This window comes from Kogia breviceps, chromosome 10 (assembly GCF_026419965.1).
Source record: "Kogia breviceps isolate mKogBre1 chromosome 10, mKogBre1 haplotype 1, whole genome shotgun sequence".
Taxonomy (NCBI): Eukaryota; Metazoa; Chordata; class Mammalia; order Artiodactyla; family Physeteridae; genus Kogia; species Kogia breviceps.
Window position 1 is genome coordinate 48,490,123 of NC_081319.1, and position 22,950 is coordinate 48,513,072.

A 22,950-nucleotide genomic window follows, 5' to 3' on the forward strand; every position below is an offset into this window, starting at 1 on the left:
ATCCCACTACTGGGCATATACCCTGAGAAAACCATAACTCAAAAAGAATTATGTACCACAATGTTCATGGCAGCACTATTTACACTAGCCAGGACATGGAAGCAACCTAAGTGTCCGCTGACAGATGAATGGATAAAGAAGATGTGGCACATATATATAATGGCATATTACCCAGTCATAAAAAGAAAGGAAATTGAGTTATTTGTAGTGAGGTGGATGGACCTAGAATCTGTCACACAGAGTGAAGTACGTCAGAAAGAGAAAAACAAATACTGTATGCTAACACATATATATGGAATCTAAGTAAAAACAACTCGTTCTGAAGAACCTAGGGCCAGAACAGGAATAAAGACACAGACAAAGAGAGTGGACTTAAGGACACGGGGAGGAGGAAAGGTAAGCTGGGATGAAGTGAGAGAGTGGCATTGACATAAATACACTACCAAACGTAAAACAGATAGCTAGTGAGAAGCAGCCACATAGCACAGGGAGATCAGCTTGGTGCTTTGTGACCACCTAGAGGGGTGGGATAAGGAGTGTGGGAGGGAGACGCAAAAGGGAGGGGATATGGGGATATATGTATACGTATAGCTGCTTCACTTTGTTATACAGCAGCAACTAACACAACAATGTAATGCAATTATACTCTAATAAAGATGTTAAAAAAGAAATACAGAATGTGGGACAAGATAGACCCTTCAGACCAGACCCTTCAGTAAGTCTGCCTCATGGAAGAGAGGAAGTAGGAGGGAACCATCCTAGATTAAGAGTAATTGAAGAGGCATGACAAACAAATACAACATGTGAAACTTGTCTCAGCTTGTACACTATTATCATTAGATACTTTATTCTCAGTATCTCCTCAAATGTAAATGTCCATGAAAACCAAAACAAGAAAAACATTTGTATAAATTTTCCAAACCATGGAAGTTGAAATTTCATTGTACTCTACTCACCTCCACTTAGCAGCTTCATGACTAGCCACAGCTCATCTTTTACCACAAAAGATGTGTAGTAAGACACAATATTAGGATGATGGCACTGACTCATGGCTTGAATTTCTTTCTACAAAGAAGAGAAAACATGGTAATTCATTATATGCAAGCCTAAAACAACACTAGAAGTTACTGAATCCAGATCTGGGAATTCCAAAGACTATGTCACAACCTTTCTGGGATTTTCATGCCTGACCTCTGCAAGAATGGTTAAATCAGGGACTTCCCTGGTGGTGCAGTGGTTAAGAATCCGCCTGCCAATGCAGGGGACACAGGTTCTATCCCTGGTCTGGGAAGATTCCCACATGCCGCGGAGCAACTAAGCCTGTGTGCCACAACTACTGAGGCTGCGCTCTACAGCTCGCGAGCCACAACTACTGAAGCCCACGTGCCTAGAGCCCGTGCTCCGCAACAAGAGAAGCCATGGCAATGAGAAGCCCACGCACCGCAACAAAGAATAGCCCCAACTAGAGAAAGCCTGCGTGCAACAACGAAGACCCAACGGAGCCAAAAATATAAATAAATAAATAAATAAATAAATAAAAAGAATGGTTAAACCAAAAAAACCGCTTGGTTTCCCTCAGTCCATTCTGAATCTTACTCCTTTCACTCGTTAAACTAGGGATCTCTGAAACCAGAAACATGCACTATTTATCACACCCTGCCACAACACCACAGAGGCCTCCACTGGGACACATATTTTTACTTCCAGGTGCCCTTAAAGAACCATCTTGGGAAATCAGGTTTTACAGTCACAGAGGATAATTATCAATACTAATAAACAAAGGGTGGTTTGTTTGTCTGTCTTTTTTCTCCAAAACATTGTTTCATCTCATTTTTGTGAAATGATTAACAGTTCCCACTTTAAAGAGGCCATAAACTAAATCCAAAGTAGACACCTGAGTCCAAAGTCTCAGCTTATACTATCTCATTCGAATTTAATGAATTTATATTAGATTTGGTGTGATAAAATGCCTTATAAAAGCCCTGTGTGATCAGGGCCTGGTTTACCTCTCCATCATTCCTACTGCCTTCACTGATCCTACCCCCAACATACCCCAGTCCTATGATCCAGTCATAGTAACTTCAAGTGAGCCATGCTTCTTCTAACCATGGACATTTAACCCTGTTGTTCCCTCTGCCTCAATACACTTCCCTCATTTTCACCTAGCTGAAAACACCAATTCTCCCTTCTGATCTCAGCCAAAATACCACTTCCTCCCAACTTCCCAGGTTGAGTTAGTTAGGTGTCCCTTCTCTTGGCTTCCAAGCTCTGTGTGTATCTCCTTACATCACAGCACATATGTACTGGATAATACATTGGATGCTTATTTGTCTGTCCTTTCCTGCTAGACTGACAACTCCAAGAAGGCAAGTACTTAAAAGTGGACTCCTACACATGGTGGGCATTATCATACTATATTGTAATTGCCTATTTATTTTTCTGCATCCCTCACAAAACTGTAGCTCAATGAGAGGTCAGACTCTGTATACTGGCACTTATTGTGCCTGGCACACAGTATACCCTCAATAAATATTTGCTGAATGAATAAAATCCTATAGCACTTTATATAGCTTTTTACTTACTGATGTATTAATACTTGCCCTATGCCCTTGGTATTTGTTCAGTAAGATCAATTGAGTAAAAGTTGCCCATAATCCCTGATTCATAAGAAGTGTTCAATAAACACTAGTTTTTCCATTCTCATTTTATCTACTTGAATGTAAATTCTTTTATGGCAAGGACTTTGTTGTGTGTATTTTTGCTACCCACTAAGTCACTAGCACAGTCTTCCATACTAAAAGGTAAGTAAATATGAAGGATAAGGAAGAAGAACTAAAGTAAACACCTGCCTATTGACACAGTTATACAGGATTTGAAGAGATAAGATATGTACATATGAGGGAATATAAAGAACAGCATATACGTGCCAAATGAGCAGTAAAGATAGTAAATGTTACAAGAATCCAGAGGAAAGAACAGTTAAGGCAGGCAAGAAGTCTTCACAGAGAAGGTGGGAACTACGTTTAGTTCTGCAGGATGTGGGATGTTATAGCAGTACAAGGTGCAAAGCACATAAAATTACAAAAAAAAAGGATGAAATAAGCAAGACAGATTTTAGGACACAGGAGTAAACCTGTCTAAGGTTAAGCAGTTCATGCTTTCAACAGAAATTTACCAAGTGCCTACTCTGTGCCAGGCACAGTTCTAGGTGCTTAACCACAATGGTGAACCCTCATGAAACCTACAGTCTGGTGAAGAAGTTAGACAAATACTAATTTATAACACAGATGAATAAAGTCTGATAGGAGAAGTACTAAATACTACATGATTTCATCGGAGAGGTGAATTACCAAAAATTAGGAGCGACAATCAGGGAAAGCTTCCTATAAGAAGTTTTACTACACTGACACTGAAATAGGAAGATAAATATGTTCTTAGGGGTTTTTATTGTTTAATTACCTGGGACCGTATCATAAAGGACCTTGTAACTGTGTTCAATAATTTAGGCTTCATCCTAACAGCAATGGAAAGGCATCAAAGTTTTAACTATATTTATCTTTTCATAAAAATCACTCTGGCTGTAATGTAGAAAATAAAAGAGAGAAGGCAAGACTAAAGGGAAAGACTCTGTTCAAGGTTGTTGCCATGAGCTGGGTGAGATGATAATGGCCTGAAAAACGATAAACAGCTACTTTCTCAGTTTAGATTACTGTACTATGGTTATGTTACTCTTAGGAGATGTTGGGTGAACAGCATATGGGAACTTTCTGTACTGCTTTAGCAGCTCTTCTGTAAGGTTAAGACTATCACAAAATAAAAAGTTTAAAATAATAAGTGGTAATATGAAAAGAAAGGGAAGAGTCAAGAGATGATACTAAAGAGGTATAAACAATAGGACTTGGTGACTAACTGGACAGGAGAAGTGAAAGAGACAGAAATCACATAGGGGAGTGACAATGCAAAGAGCTGGGGTCAAATGGTCCAAGGTCTTAAATGTTAAGCAAAAGGTTTTGAGCTTAATCATGGAAAAAAGAGTACTACAAAGGGTTTTCTAAAAGGAGACTATGGCGGGGAAGGGGGGGGTAGGGGGGGATAAATTGGGAATTTTAGATCAACAGATACACACTACTATATATAAAACAGACAAACAATAAAGACCTACTGTATAGCACAGGGACCTATATTCAATATCCTGTAATAACCCATAATGGGAAAGAATCTGAAAAGGTATACATATACATACATATGTATGTATAACTCAATCACTTTGTTGTATACCTGAAACACTGTAAATCAACTACAACTAAAAGAAATTAATAAAAACAAACAAAAAACAACCGCAACAAAAAAAAGGAGGCTATCAGGAGAGCCATAAATTTTAAAGGTAAAAAGGCCTTAAATATTCCTTTTCTTCTCTTCTATTCCTCTTAATTCCCCTTGGAGTTATTCTTTTCCCTTTCATTTCAAAAAGAAAAAATATACATATTAAGTGCTCTGCAAGAGTGGTATATTCATTCTGACTCAAATTTCCCAGCAGCTTCCTCAACACTCATAAGTGATTCCACCCTTACTCATGAAAATGCTTTATTGAAAGTCCTTTATTGTCTGCTAATACCAGATCTTTTGTCTGGAATTTTCAGTTCTCCACCTAAAGCCATGTTTTTTTAACGATGACTGTTCATTCCTTCTTGAAACTCACTCATCTTGATTTCTATTTACTCCCTGGTTTTCTGATTACTCTAACGTAGGTGGTTTTCCTCCACTTCACACTATTCAGTCAGTCCCCAAGTAATGTTAATTTATTCATTCACTCATTCAGAGTGAACAGTCCAGTCCCTGCCCTCATGGAGTGCTCATTCTAGTACTAACAATTTTTCCATCTATAAAATGTCTAGGGAATTTGTGTCTTCCTTTCCATTATCACTGTCACTGCCTGAATTTAGTCTCAATATCTCTTTGTGTTCTTCAACCTATGGGATGCAACTCATATGGGTCATGAAATAAATTTAGTGGATCACATTAAAAAAAAAACAGACAAACAAAAATAGGATAGAAAATCAGAGTGCATTCCACATAATATAATTAAGAATTGTTTTATAAAAATGTTGTTTCAGTTATATTAATATATAATATCATATATATTCAAAATGTTAATATACAATATGCTATTTTTTGCTGATCTTAAGACCCCCTGCCTGGCAGGGTCTCCATCTCTGCCTCTTCAAAGTCTTCCCAGCCCAGGTGGCCCAGGACACAAACATCTCCACAAAGGCCTCCACTTTCATAACTGGTAGCTCCCTTCTTCCTCTTATTTCAACACAGTACTTGTACCTTTCCTAGGCATTTGTCACACTCTGCCTTGTACAGCAGGCAAGAGCCTTAACTCTTCAACTAGATTGTGAGCCTCTTGGCAGAAGAAAAGACATTTTAAGCCTTTTAATGGTCCCCTCAGATGTTTGTTCAATGAATCTAGTCCTAGCATCTACCAGAGGAGAGAAAAATCTCAATATATTACACAGTTGCCTTTCTCAGAGAAAAGTCTGTGAGTAAAATCTCTGGAGAAAATAAATGTAGTAAGATTTGACAGCTGATTTTGTGATCACACTTAGCAAAGGCTGACAGACAAGAAAACATTTTGACAAGAGAAAGGAGCAATATACTGCATCCTCACTAATAACTGTCACACACATTTACACACCTGTAATTGGTTTACATCAGTACTCTCTGGAGAACCCAGAGCATCCTTTCTGCATTATAATAAAGACAGTTTTGAAAATAAATTTTAAAATCACAACATCAAAAGTTTAGTATGTTGAGCTAATAGTTTTTTTAAGATAAATTAAAGGGCTTCATATCTTTTCAATACAGAGCCCTTGGCACTCAGATCTCAAGTCTCAACACCACCACAAAACACCACAAATAAATCAGGTATTCTTTATATTTCTGATATTTCTTCAGGGTTAGTGGAATCTTACCTGCATACCCACCAAGAAAGCCAATTATTTTTAACTTGCTTTAAATCACTTTCCCCCACCTTTACTTATTTGCTGAATATATAAATACTGCATTTGCAATGTAAAGATTAATGAAATATGTGGCCAATTTTTACGGAGGTCTAACGAGTTTTTTTTTCCTCTTACTAAGCTATATCAAATTTGCAGTCCTCTAAAAGTAAGGCCCTAGTGTAATAATACAAATATTACTTTCAAGAATGCCAAACGATATTTGAGAAGAGCTGTTCTTTCTACTTTTGAACTAAGATTATAATTAGTTAGTATTACATGAAGCAGAAAATAATAGACTTGGATCAGAAAAACCTGACTTTTAATCCAGACTCTGTTACTTATCATGATTTACTTCCCTCATCTATAAAGTGGAGCTTCTACCTATCTCAGAGATGTTTATGAGGTTAAAGTACACTAGTGCCTAGTACTGAAAAGATGTTTGCTATTATCATCATATGTGCTTAGTAGTCAAGTTATTTAAACTTTGAGCCTCAGTTTCTTTAGTCATAAAGTAATAAATAATAAGACTTTCATTCATCTTTACACTACCCTTATAGATTATGTAAAATAACTGGCAAATGACAGGAATTCATACTGGGCTTTTCAAATTCCAGTGTTAATATATGGGTTAAAAATATTGTTTTTCCAAATACCGTATGCTAACGCATATATATGGAATCTAAAAAAGCAGTACTAATGAACCTAGTGGCAGGGCAGGAATAAAGACACAGACATAGAGAATGGACTTGAGGACACGGGGGGAAGGGGAAGCTGGGATGAAGTGAGAGAGTAGCACTGACATATATACACTACCAAATGTAAAATGGATGGCTAGTGGGAAACTGCTGCATAGCACAGGGAGATCAGCTCGATGCTTTGTGACCACCTAGAGGGATGGGATAGGGAGGCTGGCAGGGATGCTAAAGAGGGAGGGGATATGGGGATGTAGGTACATGTATAGCTGATTCAATTTGTTGTACAGCAGAAACAAACACAACACTGTAAAGCAATTATACTCCAATAAAGATGTGAAAAATTTTAAATATTGTTTTTCTTTAACAATAAGAATTAGTTTACAATTTAGACTTCTTTTATGATCACTGCAGTTCAAATGCCCAAATGGTGCTCTAAGGTATTGCTGGCATCTGTAAATCCAAGTTCATCACATAGCATTTCAATCAGCATCTCCTTCCAAGTGTGTGTTCTCTCACCAAAGACGGCTCTAGATCACTCCAGTAACCCAACTCTTCAGCTTCTGCTTATGCATTACCAACTCCAGAAGAAATACATTTGTCTCATCTGCTGAAAGTTCAATATATAATTCTATTATCTCTTTTTCTTTATTCCAATTATTCCCTAAATACTCACTACAGACTACACCAGAAATTAAACCCAATCTAGGACTGATATATCATACCAGTCTTAGTTCCTGTCCTTTCTACTATTAGCTGTACATGATCTTAGAGAAATTACTTAACAATATAACAATATTAGTTCATATTTGTGTGGCAGCTTATGGTTTTCAAGTACTATATCATTCAGTCTTCAAGAAAAACCTCATAAAGGACTTCCCTGGTGGTGCAGTGGTTAAGAATTTGCCTGCCAATGCAGGGGACACGGGTTCGATCCCTGGTCCGGGAATATCCCATACGCCACAGAGCAACTAATCCCGTGCGCCACAACTACTGAGCCTGCACTCTAGAGCCTGCGTGCCTAGAGCCCGTGCTCTGCAACAAGAGAAGCCACCGCAATAAGAAGCCCGCGCACCGCAACTAAGAGTAGCCCTCCGCTCACCGCAACTAGAGAAAGCCCATGCGCGGCAACGAAGACCCAACGCAGCCATAAATAAATAAATAAATTTTTTTTAAAAAAAGAAAAACCTCATGACGTACACAAAGCAGAAGCAGATATTATTTCCAATTTAAACCAAAGAAACTGAGGATTTAAAAAATTAAATGATTTGGAAAAACTATTTCATTTCCCTTGCTGAGTACTTACTATATACTTAAAAACTAGTCTAGGTGTCATGGAGCATAAAAGTACAAAACAATCCCTGTGTGGCTAGCTTTTAACACCACAGAACATCTCATGCAGCTGTGGCTCCTTGGGATACCCTTTCTTCTCCCTGACCCTAGCCCTTGGAGAAGCCAATGCTGCTGCGGGGTCATTCTACCTCTCATCCTGCAACAATGGTCAGAATGCAGGTTGGTACCATGTTCCTAGAAGGCTAAAGCCTTTTAAAGGATACTTCATTTGACCCAGAAATCATAATTGCATGATACTCTTTTAAGGAAAGTGAGAAGTAAGCAAGCATTGTTTATAACAACAAAGAGGAAACAAAAATCATCCAATACTAGAGAACAGGTTAGATAAAGTATTCAATGGAACACTACATACATATTGAAAGCTACATTAATTCATATTTATAGACACAGAAAGAATTTTATGATAAATTTTTAATTGAAAAGAACAAGTATATGGTTACATTATTATGAAAATACAAAGATGTTTAAATGTGCACATATAGCAAGTGTCAATCTCAGAATGAGAAGACTATAATTTTTTTCTGCTTACCTGGATTTTATCAATTTTACAATAAGCATTACTTATTAATGAAGAAATCACAAACCTTTTTAAAAAATAAAAAACAAAAAACTTCAAGTTATTTCCCACTCTAACATGAATATACAAGAAATATGAGAAGTGCATACCAGGAGTTCATCCATGCTAGTTTGACATTTCTCAAGGTTTATCCGTTTAATCGCCACTTTCTCCTTTTTAGGGGCACAATATGCTGCTTGGACCACAGCCGTAGCTCCACTCCCTAAAGATAAATACATAAATGAGTAAATATGTAGAGGGGTAGATAAAAACAAGACATTTTTAATTCCTACACAATTTAAACAAGAGGATAATTCTTAACTTATTCTTACACTCAACAAAAAATGCAGAGAAAACACTCTAAAAAGTAGGGTGTCGGGCTTCCCTGGTGGCGCAGTGGTTGAGAGTCCGCCTGCCCATGCAGGGGACACAGGTTCGTGCCCCGGTCCGGGAAGATCCCACATGCTGCGGAGTGGCTGGGCCCGTGAGCCATGGCCGCTGAGCCTGTGCGTCCGGAGCCTGTGCTCTGCAACCGGAGAGGCCACAACAGTGAGAGGCCCGCATACCACAAAAAAAAAAAAAAAAAAAAAAAAAAAAAGTAGGGTGTCAATAAAAGCAAAAGCCTTGACCATTTCATAGAATTGTCAATAAACACCAGCACACACACACACACACACACACACACACACACACACACACACACACACACACTAATAAAAGTTGCTAGAGTTCCAGAAGTTCTAGAATATGATGGTGTAGGCTCATATTTCCCTGCTCTTCTCTAAATACAACTAAATACCTTAGAAATAATTCAACAATCATAAAGACAATCTGAAACAGACAATCTGAAAGGTGGAAAGAAGAAGATGGACTGGCTAGGATCCTCAAGACGTGAGGAAAAGCACTACTGTAAGCTCCCTGGGCTTTTCTTTTATCTCGCACATATCCATGAGTAAGCACCAGAACAGCCTGCTTCCTGGAACCAACAGGGATAGACAAACAGACAAATGAGAAAAATCCTTTCTAGCCAAAGGACTGTGAAAGGGGAAGCTCAGTAGCAACCTAGAAGACAGATTTCCCAATCCTTATCCGGGACAATCCACCCAACCCACCACAGCAACAGCATCAGCAGGGTCTCCACCCCACACCCAGACAGCAGCAGGTCAGATTCACCAAAGGGGCAACTAGGTCCCTGCCCCACACCTGGGGCAACATCCAGCCAATCTGCCCACAGATTGGGGTGGGGGGGTGGGGGGGAACCAGACCCACACCTACCAGTCAGCCCAGGTAACACCTGTAGAGATTAAATAGGAGTCCTGCTGTGCCAGAAGAATAAAGCAGAAGATATCACCACTGCCAGAGCTCAGAAAACTCAATTATCATAAGAATTACATAGCTCACAAAAGTAGGCCAGGACTTACACATTAAATCTAAGGAGAGTAACTGCCTACTAAAATAGAAATTTTAAATAGGATCAGGAGTCTCCTAACATTAATATCCTAAATGTCCATCACACAATTTAAAAAAAGAAAATCACATCATCACACCAAGAACCAGGAAAAACACACTTGAATGAGAAAAGACAATCACACTGATACAAACACCAAAATGAATTACGTAGGTTGGAATTATCTGACAAGAATTTTATTTTATTTATTTTTTATTTTTTGTGGTACGCGGGCCTCTCACTGTTGTGGCCTCTCCCATTGCGGAGCACAGGCTCCGGACGCACAGGCTCAGTGACCATGGCTCATGGGCCCTGCCGCTCCAGGGCATGTGGGATCCTCCGGGACTGGGGCACGAACCCGTGTCCCCTGCACTGGCAGGCGGACTCTCAACCACTGCGCCACCAGGGAAGCCCCCTGACAAGAATTTTAAAGCAACCATCATAAAAGTGCTTCAACAAACAGTTAAGAATTATCTTAAAACAAAATAAAAAAATAGAAAAGCCTCAATAAGGAAACAGAGATTACTAAAAAAAAAAGCACTAACTGGAAATTATACAACTAAAACATATCATTTCCAAAATATAAAACCTGCTGGAGAAGCACAATAGAAAAATAGAGATAACAGGATAAATTCAGTGAACCTGAGGATAAGATCAATAATTCTACTCAATCTAAACAGCAGAGAGAAAACAGACTGAAAAAAAAGAACAGAGCGTCAGGGAGAAGTGGAATAATTATAAAAGCTCTAAAATCTGTGTCGTAGGTAGAATAATACCCGCCCCCCAAGGTGACCACATCCTAATCCTTGAGACCTGTGAATGTTACCATAAATGGCAAAAAGACTTGGCCCATGTTATTAAATTAAGGATGGAAAGATGATCCTGGATTATATGGGTGGGCCCAATTTAATTACAAGGGTCTTTATAAAAGAGACAAAGGAGCATCAGAGTCAGAGAAGATGAGACAATGAAAGCAGAGGTAAGAGTAATGGAGCCATGAGCCAAGGGAGGAACCTTGAAAACGTACTATGAGAAGTAAACCAATCACAAAAGACCATGTATTGTATGACTCCATATATATGAAATGTCCATAGAACAGGCAAATCCATAGACACAGAAAACAGATTAGTTACCAGGGGCTAGGAGAAGAGGAGAATGGGAGGTTACTGCTTAATGAGTACAATTTCTTTCTGGGGTGAGAAAATGCTCTGGAATTAGACAATGATGATGGATGCAAAACACTGAATATACTAAAAAAACCACTGAACTGTACACTTAAAAAAATGATTAGTTTTTAACACAATATTGTAAAACAATTATACTCCAATAAAGATGTTAAAAAAATGGTTAGTTTTATGTTAAGTGACATATCCTGATCTTTTTAAAAAAGGGAATACTACATACTACAAACAACTTTAGCTCATAGTTCAACAATTTAGAAAAAAAGGAAGAAGCAGGAGCACTTTCCAACTCATTTCATGAAGCCAGTATTACCAACACCAAAACAAAACAAAGACATCACAAGAAAAAACAAAACAAAACAAAGTAACTACAGACCAATACCTCTCATGCACTTAGCTGCAAAATCCTTGACAAAACGTTAGCCAACTGAATCCAGCAATAGATAATACACCACAACCAAGTAGTATGTATTCCAGGTATGCAAGGCTGGTACAATTAAAAAAAAAATCAATGTAATACACTGTATCAACAGGCTAAAGAAGAAAAATCATGAGCATATCCACTGACACAAAAACACTTTATAAAAATTCAACACCATTCATGATAAAAAAGCTCTCAGCAAACTAGAAATAGAGGGGAACGTCTTCAACCTCATAAAGAACATCTACAAAAAAAACCCTTACAGCTAACATCATACTGGTGAAAGACTGACTTCCCTCTAAGATTACGAAAAAGGCAAAGATACTCATTCTTATCACTTTTATTCAACATAGCACTGGAACTCCTAGACAACACAATAAAGCAAGAAAAAGAAAAGGCATCCAGATTGGAAAAGAAGAAATAAAACTGTCCCTGTCTGTAGATGTCATGACCGTCTATATAAGAAAAGCTTCTAAAACTAATAAAAGAGTTTAGCAAGGTTGCAAGATAAAAGATCAACACACAAAAACCAACTGCATTTCTATACACTAACAACAATCAAGTGGAAAACAAAATCTTAAAACACAATATCATTTACAATTGCTCCCCCAAAATGAAGCATTTAGGTATAAATCCAATAAAATATGAACAGGATCTATATGCTGAAAATTACAAAATACCAAACAAAGAAAACAAAAAAGACCTAAATAACTGGAGACTTACCATGTTCATGGATTCGAAAAATCAACACAGTAAAGATGTCAATGCTCCCCAAATTGACTACATATAGGTTTAAGGCAATTCCTATCAAAATCCTGGCGAAGTATTCTACACACATACACTGCTTACTCTAAAGTTTATATGAAAAGGGAAGGCCCTAAAATAATGAACACAATAGTAAAGAAGATGAACAGGGCTTCCCTGGTGGTGCAGTGGTTAAGAATCTGCCTGCCAATGCAGGGAACACTGGTTTGAGCCCTGGTCCGGGAAGATCCCACATGGCGCAGAGCAACTAAGCCTGTGTGCCACAACTACTGAGCCTGCGCTCTAGAGCCCTCGAGCCACAACTACTGAAGCCTGTGCGCCTAGAGCCCCTGCTCCACAACAAGAGAAGCCACCACAATAGAGAAGCCTGTGCGACAGAAAGAAGACCCAATGCAGTCAAAAATAAAATAAATAAAATTAATTGAAAAAAAGAAAAAGAAAAAAGTTGAAGGATTCATACCATCCAATTTAAAGACTTATTATATAGTTACAGTAATCAAGACAGTGTGGCATAGGCAGAGGGACACACTCACATGCACACAAAACAGAACAGAGAACCCAGAAATACATTCACACAAATGTGCCACAGTGATTTTTGGCAAAGGTACAAAAGCAATTCAACAGAGATGGAATAACCTACCAGAATGGCTAAAATAAATTTTTTTAAGTGATAACACTAAATGCTGGTGAGGATATGGTTAAACTGGATCACTCATACAATGTAGGCAGAAATATAAAATATGGTATAGCCACTCAGAAAATAGTTTGTCCATTTCTTTTAAAACTAAAAATGAACTTGTACAACTCAGCATTTGTATGCCTGGGTATTTATCTGAGAGAAATTAAAATTAAAAATTTTCTTAGAGAAATTAAAAATTCACATACAAGTTTCTGTTCACACAGAAACTTGTATATGAATATTCACAGCAGCTTTATTCACAATAGCTAAAAACTGGAAACTACCCAAATATCCTTTAACAGGTGAATGGTTAAACATACAGTATGTCCACAAAGACAAATATTACTCAGCAATAAAAATGAACAAACTATTGATATGCACAATTACTTGGATGAACCTCAAGTGCACTATGCTGAATGAAAAAAGCCAATCTCAGAAAGTTACATATTTTATGACTCCATTTATATAATATATAACACTCTTGAAATAACAAAAATAACAGCAACAGAGAACAGATCAGTGGTTGTCAGGGATTAGGGATGTGAGTAGACAGGTTAGGAGGGCTATAAAGTAGGCAGAGGGACTTTGTGGTGGAATACAGTTCTGTGTCTTGAATTTAGTTAGTGGTAGTTACACAAAGGTACACATGTAATAAAACTGCACAGAACCATACACACATGCACACAAATGAGTACAGTACACATATAGATAGTAATCTCTAAGTTCTGTAGATTGCTTTAAAAAAAGAAAAACAAAGCCTAGGCTTCAATCCATCTATTACCCTTAATAAAATAATCTTCAAGGTCCATTTGCACAATATCACTCCTCAGATCACTAAACCACAGCCACTACTTGATACTGTACTTCTTTCTTTTTAAAAAAATTCATTCATTTATTTATTTTTGGCTGCATTGGGTCTTCATTGCTGCACACAGCCTTTCTCTAGTTGCAGCGAGCTGGGGCTACTCTTTGCTGTGGTGAGCGGGCTTCTCATTGCGGTGGCTTCTCTTGTTGTGGAGCACAGGCTCTAGGCACGCGGGCTTTAGTAGTTGTGGCTCGTGGGCTCTAGAGCACAGGCTCAGTAGTTGTGGTGCACAGGCCTAGCTGCTCTGCAGCATGTGGGATCCTCCCGGACCAGGGCTCGAACCCGTGTCCCCTGCACTGGCAGGCGGATTCCTAACCACTGTACCACCAGGGAAGTCCCAATACTGTACTTCTTGATAACTCAACGCTTTTAACTTATTTTCCATACCCCAGATGCAATTTAGTTTTCCCCATCTCCATTCCTCTGTGCAAACCATTCACCTTGCTTTCTACATATTAATCCATACCTCCCCCTCCTTTTAAAGCCCAAGTCAAAACTCACCTAACTTCAGGAAGCTCCATAGAAAACACACTTAGATTCAAACAAACTCCGCCACCATTAGCAGGGTTAAGTCTTGGTTCCCTGATTATGTGCTTGGAAATAGCAATGCTCAATAAATGTCATTATTGTTCATTTATTTACCTATTATCTTCCTATTAGACATTTAAACTGTTAAAAGACATAGCTGTGTCTCCTCAAGTATTTGGCATAGGGTAGGTTTATTACGCTTCTAAAGTACTTGAATCTTTACCAAAACACATGAGGATAAATTATCCTCACCAACTCCCCATCTCTAACCATACCACTTAAATTGTAGTATTTTTCAATGTTTTAATCACGGGTTCTCCTGTACATACAGCCTTGGATAGAGATGAGATGTAAACAGTAAAAAAGAAAAAATGTGCAATCATTAAATTCTTTCTTCCTTCCTTTCCATTCTCTCATTTTCTTCCCAAATAAAAAATAATTTCAGGGACTTCCCTGGTGGTTAAGAATCCACCTGCCAATGCAGGGGACACAGGTTCAATCCCTGGTTCGGAAGACCCCACATGCCACGGAGCAACTAAGCCCATGCACCACAACTAATGAGCCTGCGCTCTAGAGCCCGTGAGCCACAACTACTGAGCCCGAGTGCCACAACTACTGAAGCCCAAGTGCCTAGAGCCCATGCTCCACAACAAGAGAAGCCACTGCAGTGAGAAGCCCACGCACCACAACGAAGAGTAGCCCCCACTCGCCGCAACTAGAAAAAGCCCGCGCCCAGCAACGAAGACCCAATGCAGCCAAAATTAAATAATTATTATTTTTTAAGTAATTTCACAAAAATGTTTACAAAAGAGGGCATGGGGGAAGAAAAATATTGAAAGCATGTTGCATTTTACATGAAGCATTCTACTCAAAATTGCTTTTTCTTCATATAATTACTGTGTGATACATATTTTTTAAAATAAATTTATTTTTGGCTGCACTGGGTCTTCATTGCTGTGCGCGGGCTTTCTCTAGTTGCAGCGAGCGGGGGCTACTCTTTGTCATGGTGCACGGGCTTCTCATTGCGGGGCCTCTCCCCTTGTGGAGCACGGGCTCAATGCACAAGGGCTTCAGGAGCTGTGGCTCCAAGGCTCTAGAACGCAGGCTCAGCAGCCGTGGCAAACGGGCCTAGTTGCTCTGCAGCACGTGGGATCCTCCTGGACCAGGGCTCGAACCCGTGTTTAGTACATTGGCAGGCGGATTCCCAACCACTGTGCCACCAGGGAAGCCCCACAATACATATTTTTTCTTTCTCTTCTTTAAAGCAGGTTCCTTCATGAGGAATTTTTCAAACCACAAGTCAACTTACTGGGTTTCAACCATCATTTTTCTTAGAGAAAACAAAATCAAATTAGAAACCATCAGTATGTACTGCACATAGTAAAAGTAAACATTATCTATCAACTATACTTCAATTTAAAAATATATAAAAAAATAAAAAAGTAAATATTATCTTGTAAAACTTTTACTTCAGTGTAAATACACACGAAAATATGTAAAAGGTAACTGTTAGGAATGGTTTAGTCAAAGTGTGAAAGCTACTGTTCTAATGCCAGCAAATAAGCATTGGCTTAATATGAAGAATAATATAATGGAAAATGTAAAACAATTTCCTATAAAACATCCTAATTCAGAAGTTCACTATTTTACATGTTTTGCATCCTCCATGCACCATCCCCCATGCCCCCTCTTCCACTCTTCTGTCCTCTCCTAGCTGGTCTTTAACTGCTGTGTTAGTGTACATGACACACCAGAATGGATTCAAGTGAAAAACCATGACTGAGCTTTCTCCTGAAATCCTTCAAACTGGGCAATGTTATCTCTTGAGACAGAAAAGGAGCTGCCCAAAGGCATGAGGGGGACTAAAAAAAATTTCACAGTCTCTCTCCACTTTACTAGATCCTGAAATTTAAAAGAGTAAGCAAAAATATGGATTTTATTCCTACCTGTGAGGAAAAAATAAATCAAATGAACCAAATCAACTGAAGATATTTTTCCCCCAAATTCTGACCAACCGTCACTATTACAGATACATATTCTAAAGATTTTAAGTATTTTTTAGTAAGGCTTTAACACCAACTAAAGAGCTAGTCCAGACTGTTCATTCTGAAAGATGACTAAGGTACTGTCACCTGAACCATGGAAAATACAGGAATTTACAATTTCGTAAACCTTTTTCTGAATTAGCCCTCTTGTCAGAGTCATACTGAAAATTAAAGCTCCTTCACAGAAACAGCTGAAAGAACAGTCATTATCATAAAAATCACGCTCTCTCTCCATACAAAGATGAAAATAAAGACACTGCCATATGCTCTGAGTAATTATTCAAGCAGCCTGATGGTTTTGCAATGAATCATCTTCTCTCTCCTGTTCACTCTGGTGATCTCTATCTCAACGGATATTAACCCCATCCTTCTGGATGCTCCTGTCAAATATCTTGGATACTTCTCACATTCAATCCAATGGCATATCTCTAACTTCAAAATATGCTACACCAGCATCTGACTGCTTCTCACCACCTCCACTACTACCTCTCTCCCCTGGATAACCTCTCCTACCCTCATACCCTTACAAAACTATTCTCCACATAGCAGCCCAGGTTATCCTTTTAAAACACAAAATCTTATGCAAAGCAAAAGCCAAGTACCACAATGACTCACCACGCTTCATACCATCTGATGGCCCCGACCATCCATCCGTATCTACCACCTTACTCTCCTGATCTCTTCAACCCGTCTGCCTCTTCAACCTCTGAATCACTCTGCTCCAGCCACCCTTACCTCATTATTCCTTAGTCACATCAGTGTGCTCCTTCTTCAGGACCTTTGCTCCTGATGTTCCCTCTGCTTAGACCAAACTACCTACAGATAACCACAATGTTCACTTCTCCACCTCCTTCAGGTCTTTCCTCAAATGTCACCTTCTCAGTGAGGCTTTCCTTAACCTCTTTAAAACTTACCTCTATCCCTAGCAGTTCACCACCCCTTTCCCTACTTTATATTTGTCCTTCATCACCACCACAAGGGATTTCTGTCTGTTTGCTTTGCTGCTGTATCTCTAGCATCCAAATAGTGCCTGACACACAAGAGGAGGTCAGTAAATATTTGTTGGATAGATTAATGAATCAAGTAGTGACATATATTTTCAAGAAAAAAAAATGTTGCTCATTTGGAGCAGAACAAACACAAAAATAGCCCTGTCTTCACGGGCATTACCTCATTATTACCGTCATGAGCGTTACCATTTATTGAGCACTTACTCTGTGCGCCAAGTACTATGCTGAGCACTCTCTTTACTTGCACTTCTTTTTTTTCATCTAATTCTCCCAATAATCCCATGAGTTAGGTATTATTGATCTTACAAAGCAATGCAAGCAAAGGTAAGACTTATGTCATAAATTAGTAAGATGCAGAGTAGGGCCTAGAAACCAGAACTACATGACGTTTCAACACCATACTCTTAATTGGTAGGCAATTGACTCTTTAAAGCTAACATTAACTCATTACTATGTGTCAGGTTAAATTATTTACTTGCAGGGTCTTATTTAACTATTTTAATTAAAATTTTAAAAACCTGTGGCCAACATTTTTAGTTGCCTAGCCAACATACAATTTTCCCTTCTTTAACAAGAGAACTTTTACCTATTTTGCTTTAAGTAATAACATGCTTGCATAAAAAGCTTCATTTCATTTGCAAATAGCCAAATGACACAGTTCTGTCCAATAAAAGAGAAATGTATCACTGAGTAAGGCTTCCAAGAAAGAAAGCCCTTTGAAAGGGAGCCAACTGAGTTGTCATGTGACTTTGTCCTTTTACCATATTCTTCTGGCCTGGAACACAAGCACAAGGCTAGGGGTGGAACAGCTATCTTGCAACTATGAGAATGCAAGTCACATGCTAAGTGGAGTGGAGTGAAAAACTAGGAGCCTGGGTGCCTAATGGCACCTAGGCTGCCACTCCAGTTTTTGTGTCATATAAAGGGAGCAAAAAAGTATTTTATTAAGCCAGTATTATTTGTTTTCCGTTACATGCAGCCTAATGCAATCCCTATTTGATACAAACCTATGAGGTTGTTGGCCCAATGCTGGCTTCATTGAAAATGTTATCATAGCTAAGTCTTCCAATCAGGGGGAGAAAATACACTAACCATTAAGCATCACTCTATCAATAGAACATAACGGCTTTCACATTTATGGAGGAGCTAGAGGTGGGATCCTGGAATCTGTATTTGGAAAACAATACTTTAGACATCAAATGTGTAGCTAGTGAACAACTAATGAAAATTTAAAAGGGGAGGGAAGTAGAGAATAAAGCTAGTAGGCTGCCTTCACTGCAGTATCAAAGGTAGGTGAATCACACCTTACTAAAAACGGATCTTAAAGAACAATTTTCTAAACCTAGGCTGAGGTAAATAGTAAATATTTATTGAGACTTTAAAAAATGCATGATAACATCGGACTTCCCTGGTGGCACAGTGGTTAAGAATCTGCCTGCCAATGCAGGCGACATGGGTTCGATCCCTGGTCCAGGAAGATCCCACATGCCACAGAGCAACTAAGCCCATGCGCCACAACTACTGAGCCTGTGCTCTAGACCCTGTGAGCCACAACTACGGGGCCCGTGCACCTAGAGCCCATGCTCCGCAACAAGAGAAGCCACTGCAATGAGAAGTCCGTGCACTGCAAAGAAGAGTAGCCCCGGCTCGCCACAACTAGAGAAAACCCGCATGCAGCAATGAAGACCCAATGCAGCCAAAAAATAAATAAAAATTAAAACAAAACAAACAAACAAAAATAAAAATGCATGATAACAAAAGCCACATGGCACAGTCCTTGACAGACTGGTTTCCCACTTTGCCACTATATTGTATCGTGGGCAATACAACAGGTGGCAGGGCCTTACACTGCTATACTACCATGTCCAGCATAAATCCTTAAATCCAGCTAAACCTGAATAAGATCTGGAAATAAGAAAAAAAAAAAAAAAGATGCAGTGATGGTCCAACAAACATTACAACAGATTCAAAATATGACAAGATTACAAGTGTTACAAGATTTCAAATCATGTAGTATTTCACATTTTACGGAAATACCAAAAATTAGGAAACAGAAAAAGAAGAAAAAAAGAAAGAGATAACAAAGATTGTATGGAGTAATGAATACGAGCTAAAAGCTTCCTGCAAACAAACTTAATCTGCACAACAGCCCCAAGGACATAGGTACCATTATTCCCATTTTACAGACAAAAAACTGACACTAAAACAGTTATATAAATTGCCCCAGATCAGATAGGTAGTAAGAGCTAATGCCAGGATTTGAATCCAGGTCAGTCTAACCCCAAAGCCCATACTATTACAGCTGCTTCAACACACATCAAATACAGTACAACACCTGGTCAGAAATGCTAATGCAATAGTAGGGGTTAGGAAGGAGCTCAAAAACACTGAAAAGATAAATGATTAATAGACCAATACTACATCTTTTACAAGTAATCATATTTAAAGTTCAAACCTTTGCCAAAGCATGCTTAAGATGATACAATTCTTTAAAAGGAAGTCCTTTGAATTGCCAACTTGTATGCTTTTATTATGTTCTAGGAAGGGAATTTTCTCTTCTCTATAGGATTTTGCCAGAAAAAGAGAGAATAAAACCATGCGAGAAACTAACCCCAAATATAGTCCTAAGTAGCACATGTGGAAAAATAATATAGTTCAAATAACTGTATGTGCTTTGATGAGAAAGGAGACAGCATTATACCATTTCCTTAAAATACAATCCTTTGGAAACAGAAAATTCAAAAAGATTCCCCAAAGCCTTTTTTGCCCAGACTTCAATCATTTGTTTCCTGAAAAAAAAAAGTGAGTATAATCTGAAGAAATTACAAAGATTCATTTTGAAAACTACTTACAGCTTATTACAAAATACTGTATTCCAAACATTTTGGCATGGAAGCAAAGTTAGAATAAGCATGCACTGCTTTATTGAGCCTTGCTACTTGTACTAGGCTGTAGTTCAAGGAAAAACTTTTTTTCCTCCCTCTTGGGAAGATGGGGTGAGAGAGAGTGTGTGAGGAGTGGAGTGGAAGTACATTAAGAACTTTCAGGAACTTATTAATGAGAGAGAGAACATTTTAAAAAATGACAAAATAGGATACACAAAAGAGAATGAATCTAACTATATCTAAAAGGTTATCTACAAAATATCTGCTCCAATCAGTTTTTTTTCACTGTAAGGATATTTCCTTTAAAAGGTGAGATTATGACCACCATCTTCAGTTACTTCCAAAAACCAATCAAATGCAGATGCAGAAATAAGGATCCTGGATTAGGCAACAGTTGGACGCCAGTACTAGCTCTGCCCATAACTAGCTCTGACTTTAGACAGGTCATTTTACCTTCCTATGTCTCAGTGTCTTCATCTGTAAAACAAGATGGTTCACCTTACCTCACACCTTACAGAAAACTTAACCCAAAATATATCAGAGGACTAAATTTAAGAGCTAAACTATAAAAGAAGAAAACATAGGAAAAAAATCTTTGTGATGTTGGGTTACTAAAGATTTCTCAGGACTTCCCTGGTGGTCCAGTGGTTAAGACTCCGCGCTTCCACTACAGGGGGCACGGGTTAGATCCCTGGTTGGGGAACTAAGATCCCGCAAGCTGTGGCACGCCCCCCTGACCCCCCCAAAAAAACTGAGAGTAAATATTTGAAATCATATATCAGGTGAAGGACTCATATCCAGAATGAATACACACCCTCACACACATCTCTATAACTCAGTGAGAAGAAAACAACCCAATGGGCAACACAAATGGGAAAAAGATTTGAATAGACATTTTACCAAAGAATAGATATGAAAAGCTAATAAATAAGCACATGAAAAGATACTCTCCATTATTAGTTATTACAAAAATGCAAAACAAAACCATGATCAAATACCACTTCACATCCACTAGGATGGCTATAATCAAAAAGACAGACAACAAATGCTGGCAAAAATGTAAAGAAATAGGGACCCTCATACATGGCTGATGGGAATGTAAAATAGTACAGTCACTTTGAAAGTTTGTCCATTTCTTAAAAAGTTAAACATAAATCTACCATATGACCCAGCAATTCCACTCAAGAAAAATGAAACATGGTCACATGAAGATTTGATGTAAAAAAAGATTTGATGTAAATGCTCATAGCAACATTATTCCAAATAGGCAAAAAGCAGAAGAAACCCAATGTCCTTCAAGGGGTGTCCAATAAAAAGGAATAATGTACTAATACAGGCTACAACATGGATGAACCTCAAAAAACATTACACAAAGTAAAAGAAACCAAACACAAAAGATCACATATTATATGATCATATGTATATGAAATGTCCAGAAAAGACAAATCTATAGAGACAGAAAGTAGATCTGTGGTTGCCTTCGGCAGGGGGTGGGAACAGGGAGTGACTGCAAATGTACATGAGGCATCTTTCTGGAATGATGAAAATGTTCTAAAATTGGATTGTGGTGATGACTGAACAACTCTGTAAATTTACTAAAAAACTATAGTACTGTACATTTAAAACAGGTGGATTTTATGGTATATAAATTGCTTTTAAAAATGAAAAAATATTATGCTATGTGAATGAAGCCAAACAAAAAAGACTGCATATTACACGATCCCATTTATATAAAATGTCCAGAAAAGGCAAATCTATGGAGACAGAAAGTAGATTTGCAGTTGCCTGAAACCGGGGGTAGGAACAGGGATTAACTGTAAACAGGCACAAGGGATCTCACTGGGGTGATGAACATATTCTAAAACTGTATTATGCTAATCGGTCCACAACACAATGAATTTACTAAAAATCATTTCATTTTATATTTAAAAATGGGTGAATTTTATACTAAAAAACGGGTGAAATTATACCTCAGAGTAAAATTGTTTTTAAAAATAAGGTGGTCAAATCACATTGGAGTTAACTTTTTAATCCATGGACCACTTTGAGAATAAGATGAAGACTAACCCTATCCCAGAGGCCTGAGCCTCCCTTTTGCTCACTCACAGACACCTTATTGATCTGAGGACACCAAATTAACAAGTTTCTAAAGCTCTAGAGCCTTGTGCCATCTTAACAGCAAGAGCATTAGGAACAACTACAACCCTCCTCTTCACCCTAGAAAGATGTACACCTTACCAGAAAGAAAATCAAAATTCCTTTTCTAAAATGATAAGGACCCCCTTTCTTTACCTTTTAGACATCATTTTGGAATCTCCCACTTAATCCCTTTTTTCAATAAGAAACTCTGATTGAGGGACTCAGAAGCAATCAATCCAGACAGAGACCTAGTTAGCTGTCTTTAGAACCAACCAGTACACATCAAAGACCCAGCATGTAGTAAAGACCATATCCATGAAGTGGCTAAAGGAAAACTATGTGATGTGTTTCAGATAAAACTTAGCCCAGATTTGTTTTG

The 22,950-nt window shown here is 38.3% G+C and overlaps 1 protein-coding gene across 1 annotated transcript in view; it reads right to left on the bottom strand.

Annotated features, from left to right (window-relative positions):
* The window catches only part of OXSR1 (oxidative stress responsive kinase 1), a 103,087-nt gene that overhangs the window by 78,302 nt on the left and 1,835 nt on the right, over positions 1 to 22,950 (bottom strand). The window contains exons 2-3 of the mRNA XM_059077371.2: positions 8,717 to 8,829; positions 957 to 1,065 (exon numbers count right to left, since the gene is read on the bottom strand). Coding sequence (XP_058933354.1) covers positions 957 to 1,065; positions 8,717 to 8,829 — 222 coding nt within the window. The remainder of the gene's footprint in view (positions 1 to 956; positions 1,066 to 8,716; positions 8,830 to 22,950) is intronic.